General features: G+C 48.8%; 4 protein-coding genes, 1 non-coding gene and 2 pseudogenes across 5 annotated transcripts; 4 read left to right on the plus strand and 3 right to left on the minus strand.

Annotated features, from left to right (window-relative positions):
• The first annotated feature begins 6 nt into the window (after positions 1-6).
• On the plus strand, positions 7-659 carry LOC123500892 (histone H2A). The gene has a single exon (XM_045249467.1). It carries the CDS (start codon positions 123-125, stop codon positions 492-494), a length of 372 nt encoding a protein of 123 aa, XP_045105402.1. The 5' UTR covers positions 7-122; the 3' UTR covers positions 495-659.
• A 1,469-nt stretch (positions 660-2,128) lies between these two features.
• On the minus strand, positions 2,129-2,547 carry LOC123500887 (annotated as a pseudogene).
• Positions 2,548-3,144: 597 nt separating this feature from the next.
• On the plus strand, positions 3,145-3,263 carry LOC123500893. The gene has a single exon (XR_006673488.1). It is a non-coding gene; the product is annotated as a 5S ribosomal RNA (ribosomal RNA).
• A 2,911-nt stretch (positions 3,264-6,174) lies between these two features.
• LOC123500885 (histone H3) lies at positions 6,175-6,748 on the plus strand. Its single transcript, XM_045249464.1, has one exon. The coding sequence runs from the start codon at positions 6,302-6,304 to the stop codon at positions 6,710-6,712; it is 411 nt and encodes a 136-aa protein (XP_045105399.1). The 5' UTR covers positions 6,175-6,301; the 3' UTR covers positions 6,713-6,748.
• Positions 6,749-7,683: 935 nt separating this feature from the next.
• Positions 7,684-8,085, minus strand: LOC123500891 (histone H2B). Its single transcript, XM_045249466.1, has one exon. It carries the CDS (start codon positions 8,080-8,082, stop codon positions 7,711-7,713), a length of 372 nt encoding a protein of 123 aa, XP_045105401.1. The 5' UTR covers positions 8,083-8,085; the 3' UTR covers positions 7,684-7,710.
• Positions 8,086-14,632: 6,547 nt separating this feature from the next.
• On the plus strand, positions 14,633-15,184 carry LOC123500886 (histone H2A). Its single transcript, XM_045249465.1, has one exon. The coding sequence runs from the start codon at positions 14,649-14,651 to the stop codon at positions 15,018-15,020; it is 372 nt and encodes a 123-aa protein (XP_045105400.1). The 5' UTR covers positions 14,633-14,648; the 3' UTR covers positions 15,021-15,184.
• Positions 15,185-16,669: 1,485 nt separating this feature from the next.
• Positions 16,670-17,028, minus strand: LOC123500888 (annotated as a pseudogene).
• Positions 17,029-17,500: the final 472 nt, after the last annotated feature.

The following is a 17,500-nucleotide window of genomic DNA, read 5'->3' on the forward strand; positions in this document are numbered from 1 at the left end:
CGCCGAAGAACAGATAACGCACAACACACCGACTCGCTCCCGCAGCTGACGGAGTGTTACTTGCTAATAATACTACCACTACTACTTGTTAATCCCACCTACTACTACCACCACTACTCGCCATGTCCGGACGCGGCAAAGGAGGAAAGGTGAAGGGAAAGTCAAAGTCCCGTTCCAGCCGTGCTGGACTCCAGTTCCCGGTCGGCAGGATTCATCGCCTCCTGAGGAAGGGCAACTACGCCGAGCGAGTGGGGGCTGGCGCCCCCGTGTACCTTGCAGCGGTCATGGAGTACCTGGCCGCCGAAGTCCTCGAGCTTGCCGGCAACGCCGCCCGCGACAACAAGAAGACTCGCATCATCCCGCGTCACCTGCAGCTGGCCATCCGGAACGACGAGGAACTTAACAAGCTCCTCTCCGGGGTCACCATTGCACAGGGTGGCGTGCTGCCAAACATTCAGGCTGTGCTCCTTCCCAAGAAGACCGAGAAGAAGTAAATCCCTCTCCTCCTCAATATCATCACCAACAAGTATATACATCCGGCTCCTCTTCGGAGCCACACATTGACACATCTAGAGAATTGAATAGACTATAGTGTTAACCATGATATTAATAATAATGATGGTATATATTTTTTTGATAATGAATGATAGAAATGCTAATGGTAGAATTTTTTTTTCTCTTTATTTTTTTTGTTCCGGCCTGCAGCGCTGCAAAAAAAAAAAAAAAAAAAAAAAAAAAACGCCTTGCGCTGAGCAAATTATGGGATTAGGGCCCGTGTGTCAATGAGGACCTTGCTTCCCGCACACGCCCCTCTCTGTCTTGCTCTCTTGCTTCCCTCCTGGCTGGTAGGTAGCTAGCGGGACAGGGATCAATTAACGCGGTCGGTCACTTTGACCTGTGATCTCACTCGGCAGTCATCCAAGAGATGCGGATTAAACGTTGTCAAGTATTGCTGTGTTTGCAAAACAAACAATGCGAAATATGTTCAAAGATAAACAAGAAGCTTACTCCAACTTGCCTTTTCTTTTTCTTTTTTCTTTTCTTTTTCTTTTAGAGCATCACAATGTATATAATACAACACCGTTCAATTACCAAGTATTAAGTACCTACCTGACTTAAGGTGCGTATTGGTGCGTGCAAGTGTCCCCCCTCTCTTGCTTCCCTCCTGGCTGGTAGGTGGTAGGTAGGGACAGGGAGGGAGTGAGTGAGTGACCCATGGATTAACGCTTTCACTTTGACCTGTGATCTCACTCGGCGGTCATCCCCGAGAGGGGAGGGCGCGCGGATCAAACGATGTCAAGTATTGCTGTGTTTGTTTGCAAAAACAATGCAAAATATATTTAAAGATAAACAGAAACTCTCCAACTTTTTTTTTTTTTTTTTTTCTTTAAGGTGTGCGTATTGGAGTGTGACAGCGCTGCAGGCCGGAAAATTCCCGGCAGGAACAAAAAAAAAAAAAAAAAAAAAAAAAGATCTCCATACAAGTAAGCGGTCAGACCATAGTGGATAAGGTGGTGGACGTGGGATCGGGCAGACAGACAGACGTTCACGCGTCGGCTCGAAAGAATCACACCACACACCGTTTTGAAGGTATGTCAGTCGGCGAGGGGGATTTAATGAAAGGTACCTACCTACCTACATGTCACCGCGGTACCCAGGTTCTATCTAGGTGGCTACACCAAAGATGATGATGATGATGATGATGATGATGCTGCGCTTCGGTGTTGATATGGACCCTCCCTCCTTGTATGGGTACCACTATAAAGAAATAAAATTGCCTGCGCCACTAATGGGCGGAAGCTTAACAAACAAACAAACAAACAGCACCTGTAGCAGCGGTTGGTGTCTGACCTCACATCACTTAGTTGATAATCCTTTCTCTTTCATTTGATTTACCTTTGAGTGATAAAACAGAGAGGAAAACAAATAGAAAGAAAGGAAAAGAAAAAAAAAGAAAAGGAAAAAAAAAAAAAAAAAAACACACACAAATTGTAGTAATGACGTAAAGAGTAGGGACAACACTTTTACTTGGAACAACCATAGTCCTAGTAGTGTTAGTCTATAACTTTTCCTTCTCTTCATTTGTGTGGACCTATAAAAGGTCCGGGATATGTTGACTCTTTTCTTATGGTGCTTTTGCAGTTGCTGTTGTTGACACCAAATTCCAGACACCAGATTTAACCGCCAAATCCGTAGAGGGTACGTCCCTGACGCTTGAGGGCGTAGACGACGTCCATGGCAGTGACGGTCTTGCGCTTGGCGTGCTCGGTGTAGGTGACGGCATCCCTGATGACGTTCTCGAGGAACACCTTTAGCACCCACGAGTCTCCTCGTAGATGAGACCGGAGATGCGCTTGACGCCGCCTCGGCGAGCCAACCGACGGATAGCGGGCTTGGTGATGCCCTGGATGTTGTCACGCAAAACCTTACGGTGACGCTTGGCTCCTCCCTTTCCAAGTCCCTTGCCTCCCTTGCCGCGGCCAGTCATGGTGACAGATGATGAGGCGCTGCTGCGAGTAGTAGTAGTAGTAGTGATACGATGTCTCGCTCACGAGTGTGACTCGCATTTTTGCCTCGCGGTAATATATATATGGAGCAGGTGCCTTCCCGGTTGTAGTAGGGTAACAATATTTCCTGTTTTTCCCACTTGATCCAACATCGCTGGGTCATACGAACACGGTCTCCGTCTCGTCGTTGACCCTCGGACCACGCATCCGAGACGTACAACCGAGAGGCAAGCAAGAAAACGGCGTAAAACCAAATAATATCGAGTCGGAGGAGGTGCCAGATTTTCCAGCCAGCGGCATGCATGCAGCGAGCAACAAGCCAACCAGCCAGCCAGCCACAGAGGAGGCAGACTGAGTCTGTGTCAGAATAATAATAATAATAATAATAATAATAATAATAATAATAAGAAGAAGAAGAAGAAGAAGAAGAAGAAGAAGAAGACAGACAGACAGACAGACAGACAGACAGACAGACAGACAGACAGACAGACAGACAGACAGACTGAGAGAGATTAATCCAATAGGGAAACGATATTAAACCAAGAAACACCTAGAAAGGACTTGATTCACAGGGTATACGGAGTATAGTAGGGCAAGCCAGGAAGAATTTAAAGGGGCCTAAAATCTCACATCGAGTGCCAACGACCACACCACGTTGAACACACCGCTTCTCGTCCGATCAGCGAAGTTAAGCAACGTTGGGTCCGGTTAGTACTTGGATGGGTGACCGCCTGGGAACACCAGATGTTGTTGGCATTCCATTATTTTTCATTTATCTATTTATTTATTTATTTTTATTATTATTATTATTATTATTAATAATAATAATAATAATAATAATAATAATAATAATAATAATAATAATAATAAGAAGAAGAAGAAGAAGAAGAAGAAGAAGAAGAAGAAGGTTTGATTTGTCTATTCTTATATTGTTTTACCTGCTTATTTTATTCTTTGTTAATTCATCCATTTATTCTTGTACTACCTCGTGCCTGGATTACCAGACAAAACTGTGTATTCTAAACACACATGAATAGGAGAGGACTCGAACTGACATTTTTTTTTTTCTCTCCTATAGAGAAATTGCATCGAACCGCTAGCCTAGCTTGGTGCCGGGGGAAGGGGATAAGAATGACCACCTGCACGGACGTGTGCTGTGCTCTGTCGAGCTTGGATATTAACCATTGAAGTCTGAAGAAGAAGGAAAAAAAAAAAAAAAAAAACCTAGAAAGTCACTGCAGCGGCTGTGGGAGGAGGAAAGACGCAAGCCGTCAGACTAACCGTGACACACGACACGCTAATAAATACGCACACTATAGTCTGACCATTTTTATGAAGATCACTTAGGCGTTGGCGTTTTGGGATTTTCCTGCCTGCGGCGCTGTCACACGTGTACCAATACGCGCCCCAAGTCAGGTACTTAATACTTTTTAACTGAATGGTGTTGTAGTACATATACATTGTGATGCTCTAAAGAGGCAAGTTAGAGGAATTTGTGTTTATTTTAAATAAATTTTGCATTGGTTTTGCAAACGCAACAACAATGCTTGACAACGTTTCCTCCGAGCGTTGTCACATCCTTCTGGGTGACCGAGTGAGGTCACAGGTCAAAGTGACCGTGTTAATCCATGGTGTGTGGGGAGCAAGGTTATCATTGACACATAGGCTCTAATCCCTTAATTTGCCCAGCAACGCCGCAGGCCGGGAAATTCCCAAAAATGGCAACGTCTAAGTGATCTTCACACTATAATAATCTGATTAACAATTTGTCTTGGCCATGTTGCAGTGGGTATTTGGTGAATGAAATGATCGATTGCTATCTTTACATCATCCATCCATCCTAATTTGACCTTAGAATCTAAAATGGTTGCTTTGCTGATGTCATTCAGGTATATTTGAGAAATCATATTCTTTGTATGTAAAATATAATGTTTTTTTTTTTTTTTGTGGATCGTAGTTGCTAAAGTGTGTCTGTGTATATATTAGGATTTTCATGCTATATGTTGGTGGCCCTTGCATTTGAAATAATTATATTGTGAAATTGTCAACTTTTTTTTTTTTCGGTAGGGGCTAATGTATGCAATGTTTCTGCTAATTTATGGAAATTTTATGCAAATTAGCCAAATCAAATTGGGGGTCGATAATGGGGGAGGGGACGCGCGAAAATCACTCCATTTTCTAATTTTGCGATTTATGCACATATCCGGTAAAATCATGTAAACGGGAAAAAAAAAAAAAAAAAAAAAAAAAAAAAAAAAAAATCGTCTAGAATTGTCGGTGGGATCCTTCTGTCCCTCTCTCTCTCTCTCTCTCTCTCTCTCTCTCTCTCTCTCTCTCTCTGTGTGTGTGTGTTACACTGTAATTCACTGTTTGATCTGCTGCAGTCTCTGACGAGACAGCCAGACGTTACCCTACGGAACGAGCTCAGAACTCATTATTTCCGATCTTCGGATAGGTCTGAGACCAGGCACACACCACACACCGGGACAACAAGGTCACAACTCCTCGATTTACATCCCGTACCTACTCACTGCTAGGTGAACAGGGGCTACACGTGAAAGGAGACACACCCAAATATCTCCACCCGGCCGGGGAATCGAACCCCGGTCCTCTGGCTTGTGAAGCCAGCGCTCTAACCCCTGAGCTACCGGGCCGTGTGTGTGTTTCACTGTTTGATCTGCTGCAGTCTCTGACGAGACAGCCAGACGTTACCCTACGGAACGAGCTCAGAGCTCATTATTTCCGATCTTCGGATAGGCCTGAGACCAGGCACACACCACACACCGGGACAACAAGGTCACAACTCCTCGATTTACATCCCGTACCTACTCACTGCTAGGTGAACAGGGGCTACACGTGAAAGGAGACACACCCAAATATCTCCACCCGGCCAGTGTGTGTGTGTGTGTGTGTGTGTGTGTGTGTGTGTGTGTGTGTGTGTGTGTGAGAGAGAGAGAGAGAGAGAGAGAGAGAGAGAGAGAGAGAGAGAGAGAGAGAGAGAGAGAGAGAGAGAGAGAGAGAGAGAGAGAGAGAGATTGAGAGCATTGTAGCCAAGATGTCTCAGGGATTTCGCCGTGTCAGGTCACTCACCACTCCTTTTCCTAACTAAATGAATATTGAAAATAAAAAAAACTTTTCGCGTAACAATTCTTCATAAACCACGTACTGTACATACATATATCTATGATAAATTTACATTATATCCTTTCCTTATATGAGAATGTAATCTCTCTCTCTCTCTCTCTCTCTCTCTCTCTCTCTCTCTCTCTCTCTCTCTCTCTCTCTCTCTCTCTCTCTCTCTCTCTCTCTCTCTCTCTGTCTCTGTGTGTGTGTGTGTGTGTGTGTGTGTGTGTGTGTGTGTGTGTGTGTGTGTGTGTGTGTGTGTGTGTGTGTGTGTGTGTGTGTGTGTGTGTGTGTGTGTGTGTGTGTGTGTGTGTGTGTGTGTGTGTGTGTGTGTGTGTGTGTGTGTGTGTGTGTGTGTGTGTGTGTGTGTGTGTGTTGTGTGTGTGTGTGTGTGTTTTATTTTATTTTATTTTTTTGTTGTGTTTTTCTTTTCTCTCTTTCCTTCCTCTTTTCTCTCCCTCTCGCCTGCCTCAATTTCTTTGAGTTACCCATGACATGTTGTTATGGTTAGGAGGGGGGAGTTTTCTGTGGTTGTCGAACACTCTTACGTCATTCCCGTCCAATCGTAAGGCAAGGTTGGGCCCCGGCAAACCGTATTTAAAGAAGTGCCAGCCTAAGCGCTCAACTCGCCCAACTGTTCGTTCCGAGCGGCAGTAACTTACTTACTCACCATGGCACGTACTAAGCAAACGGCCCGCAAGTCCACCGGTGGCAAGGCGCCCCGCAAGCAGCTTGCCACGAAGGCAGCTCGCAAATCTGCTCCTGCCACTGGAGGTGTCAAGAAGCCCCACCGTTACAGGCCAGGAACCGTGGCCCTCCGTGAGATCCGCCGTTATCAGAAGAGCACCGAACTGCTTATCAGGAAGCTGCCTTTCCAGCGCTTGGTGCGTGAAATTGCCCAGGATTTCAAGACTGACCTCCGCTTCCAGTCCTCCGCTGTCATGGCCCTCCAGGAAGCTTCCGAGGCTTATCTCGTGGGTCTCTTTGAAGACACTAACCTGTGCGCCATCCACGCCAAGCGTGTCACTATCATGCCCAAGGACATCCAGCTGGCTCGTCGAATCCGTGGCGAGCGTGCCTAATAAGTGTGTCATCCAAGGCAAGCAAGCAACAACAAACAATATCTAGGCCCTCTTCAGGGCCAAAGGTGCTTTATCTAAAGAGAATAATATTACATAGACCATGAATGGGTTGGCTTTGATCCGTATGGTCGAGCGATTTCCTGATTAGAAGACTTTTTTTTTTTCTCTCTCTCTCTCTCTCTCTCTCTCTCTCTCTCTCTCTCTCTCTCTCTCTCTCTCTCTCTCTCTCTCTCTCTCTCTCTCTCTCTCTCTCTCTCTCTCTCTCTCTCTCTCTCTCTCTCTCTCTCTCTCTCTTTTTTTTTTCAACCTTCCTTCAACCTTCCTCTCTGTGTCTAGGATCCGATATTCCATGTGCATGTTTCTGATCAGTAGTATGTCGGTGGCCGATGGAGAATGACTGCTTTCCTCTCAGTCTGATTTGTAGATATATTGATTGATTGATTCACTGCAATTCAGTCAAGAAAAGAAAGAAAGAAAAAAAAAAAAAAAAAAAAAAAAAAAAAAAAAAAAAGGAGCGAAGATTCATGTTACAAGCTATAATAAATGTGTGCTTCCTGAGCTTTGTGTGATGAAAAACGTTATGTTACTGAAATAGGAGGCATCATCATTAATCAAGAAGAAGAAGAAGAGCATGAATGCACCCACCCTCCAAAGCCTGCCTGCCGTGATTAGTATCGTACGTACGCTTAATCATCACCATCATCATACTACTACTACTACGGGTGCTGCTGTTGTGCAGTGGATGATGGATCTCTTTGCTCTGACCCGGTTGCGAGCCTCATTAATGACGAGCCAGCCATCTAGCTCATCCATATCCATCCATCCATCCGGCTCTGGTGCACCAGCGGCGACCACCATCCACACTTGTCTATATTGTGTCTCCTTTTTTTTTGGATTCAGGTGTGGCTCCTATGGAGCCGGGTAGGGTTTGAATACTGTCTGAGACAGCAGTTGCTCTTTTTTCTTCTTTCCCCCCTTCTAGCTGACTGACAGTCAGTTTACTTGGAGGAGGTGTACTTGGTGACAGCCTTGGTGCCCTCAGAGACGGCGTGCTTTGCCAGTTCGCCGGGCAGAAGGAGACGGACGGCAGTCTGGATCTCCCGGCTGGTGATGGTGGAGCGCTTGTTGTAGTGTGCCAGGCGGGATGCCTCGGCAGCGATGCGCTCGAAAATGTCGTTCACGAAAGAGTTCATGATTGACATAGCCTTGGAGGACACGCCAGTGTCGGGGTGGACCTGCTTGAGCACCTTGTAGATGTAGATGGAGTAGCTTTCCTTCCTCCTCCGCTTCTTCTTCTTGTCCCCTTTGGCTATGGCCTTCTGAGCCTTGCCAGCCTTCTTGGCAGCCTTTCCTGATGCTTTGGGAGGCATGGTAGTAACGGCGTCGTTCAACTTGCGAAGAGTTGTGTGTTGTGTTGCACCAAAAAAGTTTCAAAGTTTCAAAAGTTTATTTAGTAAGGGGGGTTACAAGAGAGGGTAGAGTGTACCAGGACTGGTACACTGGAAGAAAAAGCGAGGAAATATAGAAATACAGTAGGAGTTAAAAGTTGCCGGGCGGTCCGGCCTGCTGCTGTAAAGTGATGAATGTCACAGGGCAGTACGTGATGGGTCAAGGGTGGAAACCGGAGTTCCCGGAGGAAAACCACCCATACTGCTGTGAGAGAGTGAGAAAGGGCAGGGTTACATGAATCCTTATATAATCGTTAATACATACGTTAATTGTACAGTCTACAGAAGGCTACAGGTATATGTTAGTGGTTACCCCTTCCCACAGCAGCACAGATGACTTCTGGGTGGAAACCGGAGCTCCCGGGGGAAAACCACCCGTGCTGCTGTGGATGAGATGCTGGTTAATGGGAAAAATAGCTAAATATACATGTATGTACAATGAAAAGTTCAATGAAAATTCAATGAAAAGTTCACATAGTCGAGCACTGACACATGAGTAATCCTTCACATATAGTGTCACACAAGGAATGTCTTTATCTGTTAGTGGTCGCAATCGGTAAACCCTGCAGCCATGCGGCTGGCAAGGTATGGTCAGTCGGCGGCCGATGGCGAAGACGTGGTTCATAGGGCAGCCGTGGGTGACGTCGGCACGACGTCCGTCCCGGCACGATCCCTCATCTGTGCGTCCCTGGATCTCAGCCCCACTGCCGGGAGTTTTGCAAGCATCCCGGAGGTCAGGTACCCTTGCTGGAACGTAGGCCAGTGTCCCAGCAACTCAGGGCGTAGGGCGTGAGGGGAGCTACACCGAAGGAACCGGCACTGGGGCTGCCGTCGGTGTCATCTGGAGATGTCATCAGTCCTGGCAGGTCCCCGAGGTGCCTTGTCTTCGCTGATCCGCTGCACCGTCATCTCCTGGTCTTCGTCTCTCGTCTCGATAGGTTGCAGGCCCTCTCCCAGTCAGCATCGCATTTCGTTCGCAGGTCGAATGGTGGCAGAAGAAGCCGGGATGAAGTTTCTGTTTGGGATGTAATATTTACAAGTACAAAATCAAAGTAATGGGAGTGAAGCGTGAATTGACACAGGTGATGTAATTTAGATATGGAGGTGGACTAATGTAAACGGAATTTTAACTTTCACCTGTATCTTGGCTCTGGTTCTCCTTCTTGCAACTGTAGGAGACTTCTTGGGAACCAAGCGTGCTGCCTGTCTGGAGTCTCCTCGTGCAGGGCCTGTAGTTCACGGTACTGGTCCCAGCCCTCGTCCTCCATTCGTTCCCAAACCTTGGTGGCCATCTCATGGAGTCTGACGTTGAGGGCTGGGAGGGACGCGGCCTCGTGAAGCGATGCCGAGGTGGTGAAGTCGTCCCATCTGGTACCGAAGGCGAACCTCAGGGCGCTGTTCTGCACTTTCTGCAATCTGCTGATAGCTGTTCTGGAGAGTGCATGCAGAGGAACAGGAGGATAAGAGAGAATAGGTAGAACTAGAGCTTTTACTAGATGGAGTTTAAGACCAGTGGCCAAGTCCCTAAAGCGGTACAACCTGGCGAGGGCTGACTTTGCTCTTGCTACCCTTTGGGACACGTGAGAGGTGTATCCCATAGAGGCCACAGACAGTCCCAGGAGTGAGCCCTGGGACTGAACTCAATGTCATCCCCATCCACAAACAGTGGTGCGGGGGTTTTTGTAGCAAGGGGAATCACAGTGAACTTGGCCATGTTGGTCCTGATCCTCCACTCCTTCTCGAAGGCGTTGACGCGGGTGATCTCTCTGCTGGTACGGGCGTTCGTCATTCTACTGGAGCGGCCTGGATGGTGAACAACCTGTGAAACATCATCGGCATACAGTATGTTAATACCAGCGCCTGCGAGAGGGCAGTCGCTGGTGTAGATGTTATAGAGAGTGGGTGACAGCACACTTCCTGAGGGACTCCTGTGGCCAGGGGAAAGGTGGGCCGATGTGGCCCCCCACTCTCACCCTGGCTGTCCTATCCTCGAGGAAATCACAAAGCAGGCGCTCAACCGGGCCAGGCAGACCCAGGCGAAGTATCTTGTACTTCAATCCTAGATGCCAGACCCGGTCAAACGCCTTACTTACGTCCTCAGAACCAAGTTACAGCGGAAGCTGTTGGCCTGGTGCAGGGCCATAGTCTCCGTGGCCAGTGCAATGGCGTGCACGGTGCCCCTCCCACTTCTGAAGCCATACTGCGCCGGATGAAGGTGGTTACCCATCTCCAGATAGATGCGTAGCCGCGAGGTGACAATCCTTTCCAGCAACTTCCCGGTACCTCAAGCAGGAGATGGGCCGGTAGTTCTCCGGTCTTGTGGGAGGCTTGCCGGCCTTCGGAATCATCCTCATCTCGGCCTGCTTGAACCCGTCGGGGAAGTAACCAGCGGACAGTGCAGCATTGAAGATATCCCGCAGTCTGGAAAAGGCAGAATCTGAAAGATGCGAGAGTATACTACTGTTAATCTTACTCGCCCCAGGACACGTCGGCCTGCCGCGTTTGATAGCTGAGGCCAGTTCCTGAGTCGAGATAAGACAGTCTAAGGGAGAAGTACCAGTAAGACGGGCAGGGTCGGCGTTTTCATAGGGGTAGGTTCTTTGCACGGAGGCTGCCATGTAATCCAGCACCTGGTCGTTGTCATCAAAGTCGTCGTCATAGTCTTCTCTGTAGATGCGGTCCCATATGGACGTGAATAGTTGTTCTTTGTCGGCGTTCGTAAACTTCTTGTCTCCAGCGTGGTCTAATAGGTAGCTGTCTGTCCTGAAGTCTTCCCGGAGAGACGCTTTAGCTCCCGCCAAAACTTCCTCGGGTCTCGGTAGTTGGCAGCTAGGCCAGCCAACTTCCTTCCCCAGTGCTCTCTAGCCTCAGTCTGTCGTACGTCCTGCAGTGCAACCTTTAGCTGGTTGTACCGCCTGAAATCGTCACGGTTCCATCCTCTCAGCATTGCTCTGTCTCGCAGTGCTCGAAACTGAATTCTGAGCAGCTGCGTAGCCCGAGAAGGCCGAGGGCGGACTTAAGTTTGTATGTCGTTTGTGGTATGTATCGGACCGCAGTCGTCCTGACAGTGGTCATCCATGTTTCTAGTGCGTCGTCGATTTCCTCTAGGGAACCGTAAGAGATGTCTGGAAGGTCCGTCATCCGTAATGCGTCGTCCGCTTTGAAAGCGTCCCAGTCGGTCCTGTTGTAACTAAATGTCTGTGGAATAGGGGTAAGAAGCGGAGATGTGGAAATGTCAAGGATAATAGGAACATGGTCGCTAGTCGTCAGAGGTCCTGGTGACAAGGAGTAATGGAGAAAGTTGGCTCTATTGGTAAGAGCTATGTCAGGTGATGACGATGTTTGGTGGCTGAAAAAGGTTGGGAAATGAGGTCCGATGTGGCAAGCAGTCTGTCGGCGAAAGTAGTCTACTATGTCTCTCCCTACCTGGTTGGTGGAAGTGTACCCCAGGTAGGGGTGTCGTGCATTTAAATCTCCTACTAAGAAGACTGGTGTCTGTCTGCGTAGAAGACGAAGGAAGTCTGGGTGGGGTAAGTAAGGTCGTCGGGGGGGGAGGTAGCTTGTGGCTATAAGGATAGGTCCGTCCGGTGTGTCTGTCTGTACTGCTAGAGTCTCGGATAAAAAGTCATCCTCGACTCTGTGGCGAAGTCGGCTCTTTACAGCAATGGCTACCCCGTCATTGGGAGTGTTGCTGATGTTCCGCTGATACACTCTGTAGCCAGGTATCTTAAGTCGTGTCTCGTCACTCAGTCCATGGCTGTTGATAAGAATGATGTCTGGGTCATAGTGTCTATAAGTGTTCATTAAGTCATACTTACGGTTTCCCCAGGAGAGAACGTTGTGCTGGATTACTCGTAGCCTCATCATTACTCACGTGCGATGATGATCCTACCCGGAAGTGCGTCCCGTACGATTTGATTGGGGTCCTTCTTGAAGCGCTCGTAGTCCTCCCCTTTGGGAAGGATCCAATCATGGAGGGAAGCCAGGTTTTCCTTAACATGGTCCAGAATGATCTGGGCCGCATGTGGAGGGCCTGTATGGCTTAAGATCAGGGTCTTATTCCGTAGGCCTTGATCGAGTTCGGCGATGGTACTGGGGGGCTTCCTCCTTTTTGGGTACTTGGAGGAACCCAAATCCTACTTCTTCGGTCTCCTCTTCAGGCTCGGAGTCAGAGTCATCCGTCACCCCAGTGCTTGAAGATGAAGACGGGGAAGGGGCCACGAATGCTTCAGCAGAAGAAGCTGAGCCAGCAGACGCCATTTCCTCCGGAGAGGAGGCACCTTGCGTTGTCGTGAAGACCTTCCCTATCCCCTCACACACAGCCTGTAGGATATTAGTAGGGACACGAGGTGGCGGTGGGGTCGGCAGCTTGACATCCGGGAGACCGTTCTCAGCGAGGCTCGTTGAGAGGGTCTCCTGAAAGCAGCCAGGAGTGAAGGCGTTGCTCAAGTGGGCGTGCATAAGACACAAGAGCCCAGCTAGAGCATTAGTCGGGTCAGTCATGACAGGGCCAGCAGTAGGGGAGGCTTGTTGTGTGGCCTGTGCGAAGGACACGTTTGGCCTGACCCGAGCCTGCCGGGCAGCCTCCTCCTTCTTCTTAAGAGCCTCCTTGCGGGCGGGGCACCGCATTGCCCTGGAACTGTGGTCCCCACCACAGTTGAGACACTTCTTTTCTGAGGCTTTACAGTCTCTATATGAGTGATCCTTGCTGCCACACTCGGAGCACCTCATATAGCCTGCTGGATGAGGGCAGCTGCTGGTTGGGTGGTCTTCCACCGCATTGCACCTGTTGCAGGTGACAAGCGGGATGAAGACCTCCTGCCTCATCTGGTGTCCTGCCACGTGGATCTGGAAGAGGTTGAGCCCTTCCAGAAGCGCCTTCCTCGCCATAACAGCGTCCGTGAAGGTGATCTTGGCCGTAGAGGAGCGGGGGAATTTAAACACATCCTCCACTTTAGCCCAGGAGTGCCGGGCTTCTACCTCTGCGGCAATGTCTTCTGCTGAGTGGCCGTAGACCAGCTCATCAAGGCCCATGCAGATCACTGTGCGCTGGGCACGCAGACCCGGGGGAACCACGGGTGTAAATCCCTCCGCTGCGAGCTGAGTGGGGATGCCATGCTGAAAGATGGCGTCAGCATCCTCATCCGTCGCGGTGATGACAATAATAGCATCCCTAGCAGGGATGGCTCTGGTGGCTTTCACATGTGGTGAAAGTATGTTCATTAGTTTAACCCGCACCCCATAATCCGCGGGGTGGGGATGTTTAATTCTAACTCGGCCCATAGTGCCTGTCAGCACATGATGGCCGAGTTAGAAGCACCACCAAACACAACACTGCACTGCACCACACACCAAAAACACGACACAGCACTACACCACACACCAAAAACACGACACAGACCGCGTAATCCTGGGCACTGGGGGCGGAAAAACACAGCACTACACTGGGAGGAAGACCGCGTAATCCTGGGCACTGGGGGCGGAAAAACACTGGAGGGGGAAGAACTGAAACACGACACAGCACTACACCACACACCAAAAACACGACACAGACCGCGTAATCCTGGGCACTGGGGGCGGAAAAAACACAGCACTACACTGGGAGGGGGAAGACCGCGTAATCCTGGGCACTGGGGGCGGAAAAACACTGGAGGGGGAAGAACTGAAGTAATCCTGGCAAGCACAGCACTTCTCAGCTCAGCAGCGAGAAAAGCGTGGGCCAGCCAGCCGCTGATTGGCCGGGAGGAGATCCTCCCGGACACGGAGAAAAATGGAGATCCTGGTACACTGCACTGCACTGCACTGCACTACAACACTGCAAAAACGCATCACTGCACTGCACTTCACAAAAAGAAACGACACAACACTGCACTGGACAAAAACACACTTCGCAAGGAAAAAACCTTCTTAGACGGTCACCCATCCAAGTTTGTGCGGGCCGGGGCGGTGCTTAACCTCACCTATCTGCGAGGTAAGCTTGCTTCACTTCACAGCTCAGCAGAGAGAGAAGCGTGGCCCAGCCAGCCGCTGATTGGCCGGGAGGAGATCCTCCCAGACAAGGAGAAAAATGGAGATCCTTCTTCCTTCGTTGCCGGCGGTGAAGTGTGAACTGCGGGGCAAGGTGAGGGGCGGGGCAGCTGACCGCTGATTGGCTGTAAGCGAGGCTCACAGCCAAGGGGCGAGCTACGCAGCGACACGTCCGTCTCCTGGAAAGAGAAGAGAGTGTGTGTGTTGCACCCGACTTGAAGAGTGCCATTTATGTAAGCAATCCTGCTCAGGATCGCGAGTCGCCGCGAGAGCCAGCCTCCCGGTTGGGCGTTACGTGTTACGCGCTGATCCGATCTTCCTTTTATATAGAGGAAACGAGCCCGCCGAAGAACAGATAACGCACAACACACCGACTCGCTCCCGCAGCTGACGGAGTGTTACTTGCTAATAATACTACCACTACTACTTGTTAATCCCACCTACTACTACCACTACTCGCCATGTCCGGACGCGGCAAAGGAGGAAAGGTGAAGGGAAAGTCAAAGTCCCGTTCCAGCCGTGCTGGACTCCAGTTCCCGGTCGGCAGGATTCATCGCCTCCTGAGGAAGGGCAACTACGCCGAGCGAGTGGGGGCTGGCGCCCCCGTGTACCTTGCAGCGGTCATGGAGTACCTGGCCGCCGAAGTCCTCGAGCTTGCCGGCAACGCCGCCCGCGACAACAAGAAGACTCGCATCATCCCGCGTCACCTGCAGCTGGCCATCCGGAACGACGAGGAACTTAACAAGCTCCTCTCCGGGGTCACCATTGCACAGGGTGGCGTGCTGCCAAACATTCAGGCTGTGCTCCTTCCCAAGAAGACCGAGAAGAAGTAAATCCTCTCCTCCTCAATATCATCACCAACAAGTATATACATCCGGCTCCTCTTCGGAGCCACACATTGACACATCTAGAGAATTGAATAGACTATAGTGTTAACCATGATATTAATAATAATGATGGTATATATTTTTTTGATAATGAATGATAGAAATGCTAATGGTAGAATTTTTTTCTCTTTATTTTTTTGTTCCGGCCTGCAGCGCTGCAAAAAAAAAAAAAAAAAAAAAAAACTTGCGCTGAGCAAATTATGGGATTAGGGCCCGTGTGTCAATGAGGACCTTGCTTCCCGCACACGCCCCTCTCTCTGTCTTGCTCTCTTGCTTCCCTCCTGGCTGGTAGGTAGCTAGCGGGACAGGGATCAATTAACGCGGTCGGTCACTTTGACCTGTGATCTCACTCGGCAGTCATCCAAGAGATGCGGATTAAACGTTGTCAAGTATTGCTGTGTTTGCAAAACAAACAAACAATGCGAAATATGTTCAAAGATAAACAAGAAGCTTACTCCAACTTGCCTTTTCTTTTTTTTTTTTTTTTTTTTTTCTTTTCTTTTAGAGCATCACAATGTATATAATACAACACCGTTCAATTACCAAGTATTAAGTACCTACCTGACTTAAGGTGCGTATTGGTGCGTGCAAGTGTCCCCTCTCTTGCTTCCCTCCTGGCTGGTAGGTGGTAGGTAGGGACAGGGAGGGAGTGAGTGAGTGACCCATGGATTAACGCTTTCACTTTGACCTGTGATCTCACTCGGCGGTCATCCCCGAGAGGAGGGCGCGCGGATCAAACGATGTCAAGTATTGCTGTGTTTGTTTGCAAAAACAATGCAAAATATATTTAAAGATAAACAGAAACTCTCCAACTTTTTTTTTTTTTTTTTTTTTTTTTTGTTCTTTAAGGTGTGCGTATTGGTAGTGTGACAGCGCTGCAGGCCGGAAAATTCCCGGCAGGAACAAAAAAAAAAAAAAAAAAAACCTAAAAGATCTCCATACAAGTAAGCGGTCAGACCATAGTGGATAAGGTGGTGGACGTGGGATCGGGCAGACAGACAGACGTTCACGCGTCGGCTCGAAAGAATCACACCACACACCGTTTTGAAGGTATGTCAGTCGGCGAGGGGGATTTAATGAAAGGTACCTACCTACCTACATGTCACCGCGGTACCCAGGTTCTATCTAGGTGGCTACACCAAAGATGATGATGATGATGATGATGATGATGATGCGCTTCGGTGTTGATATGGACCCTCCCTCCTTGTATGGGTACCACTATAAAGAAATAAAATTGCCTGCGCCACTAATGGGCGGAAGCTTAACAAACAAACAAACAAACAGCACCTGTAGCAGCGGTTGGTGTCTGACCTCACATCACTTAGTTGATAATCCTTTCTCTTTCATTTGATTTACCTTTGAGTGATAAAACAGAGAGGAAAACAAATAGAAAGAAAGGAAAAGAAAAAAAGAAAGAAAAGGAAAAAAAAAAAAAAAAAAAAAAACACACACAAATTGTAGTAATGACGTAAAGAGTAGGGACAACACTTTTACTTGGAACAACCATAGTCCTAGTAGTGTTAGTCTATAACTTTTTCCTTCTCTTCATTTGTGTGGACCTATAAAAGGTCCGGGATATGTTGACTCTTTTCTTATGGTGCTTTTGCAGTTGCTGTTGTTGACACCAAATTCCAGACACCAGATTTAACCGCCAAATCCGTAGAGGGTACGTCCCTGACGCTTGAGGGCGTAGACGACGTCCATGGCAGTGACGGTCTTGCGCTTGGCGTGCTCGGTGTAGGTGACGGCATCCCTGATGACGTTCTCGAGGAACACCTTTAGCACCCACGAGTCTCCTCGTAGATGAGACCGGAGATGCGCTTGACGCCGCCTCGGCGAGCCAACCGACGGATAGCGGGCTTGGTGATGCCCTGGATGTTGTCACGCAAAACCTTACGGTGACGCTTGGCTCCTCCCTTTCCAAGTCCCTTGCCTCCTTGCCGCGGCCAGTCATGGTGACAGATGATGAGGCGCTGCTGCGAGTAGTAGTAGTAGTAGTGATACGATGTCTCGCTCACGAGTGTGACTCGCATTTTGGATGACACATAGAGAGGATGGGGTGAGAAGTACTTCCGTATAGCGGAGGGACCTACAGTTTTACGTGGGTTCCGAACCACGGATAGTAGTAGAATTGGTGATTTGGGGTTGTAGGATATGTTTTAACTTTATTAGCGAGGTTGGTGAGGGGTTATGAATATTTTATTTGTGATTAAATGCATGTGATGAATGGATATTGGTGTTTGGTGGTGTCCGCCGGGAGTGGTCCGGTCCTGGAGTATCACCCTGTTCTGGGGATATCAACCTGCTATGGATATAAGTAAAGGATTAAAAATGTCAATTGGATGGAGATGGTTTGTTTTGTGAGGGTGGATGACGTGACGGCGAGATGACCGAACAGTTCCGCGTCCTCTGTGGAGGTGATGAAA

The sequence above is a fragment of the Portunus trituberculatus genome, unplaced genomic scaffold, assembly GCF_017591435.1.
Source record: "Portunus trituberculatus isolate SZX2019 unplaced genomic scaffold, ASM1759143v1 PGA_scaffold_509__1_contigs__length_17611, whole genome shotgun sequence".
Lineage (NCBI taxonomy): Eukaryota > Metazoa > Arthropoda > Malacostraca > Decapoda > Portunidae > Portunus > Portunus trituberculatus.

Bases quoted from the DNA above. Each gene is read 5' to 3' on its own strand.
- LOC123500891 (XM_045249466.1), bottom strand. From the start codon at position 8,082: ATGCCTCCCAAAGCATCAGGAAAGGCTGCCAAGAAGGCTGGCAAGGCT.
- LOC123500886 (XM_045249465.1), top strand. From the start codon at position 14,649: ATGTCCGGACGCGGCAAAGGAGGAAAGGTGAAGGGAAAGTCAAAGTCC.
- LOC123500892 (XM_045249467.1), top strand. From the start codon at position 123: ATGTCCGGACGCGGCAAAGGAGGAAAGGTGAAGGGAAAGTCAAAGTCC.
- LOC123500885 (XM_045249464.1), top strand. From the start codon at position 6,302: ATGGCACGTACTAAGCAAACGGCCCGCAAGTCCACCGGTGGCAAGGCG.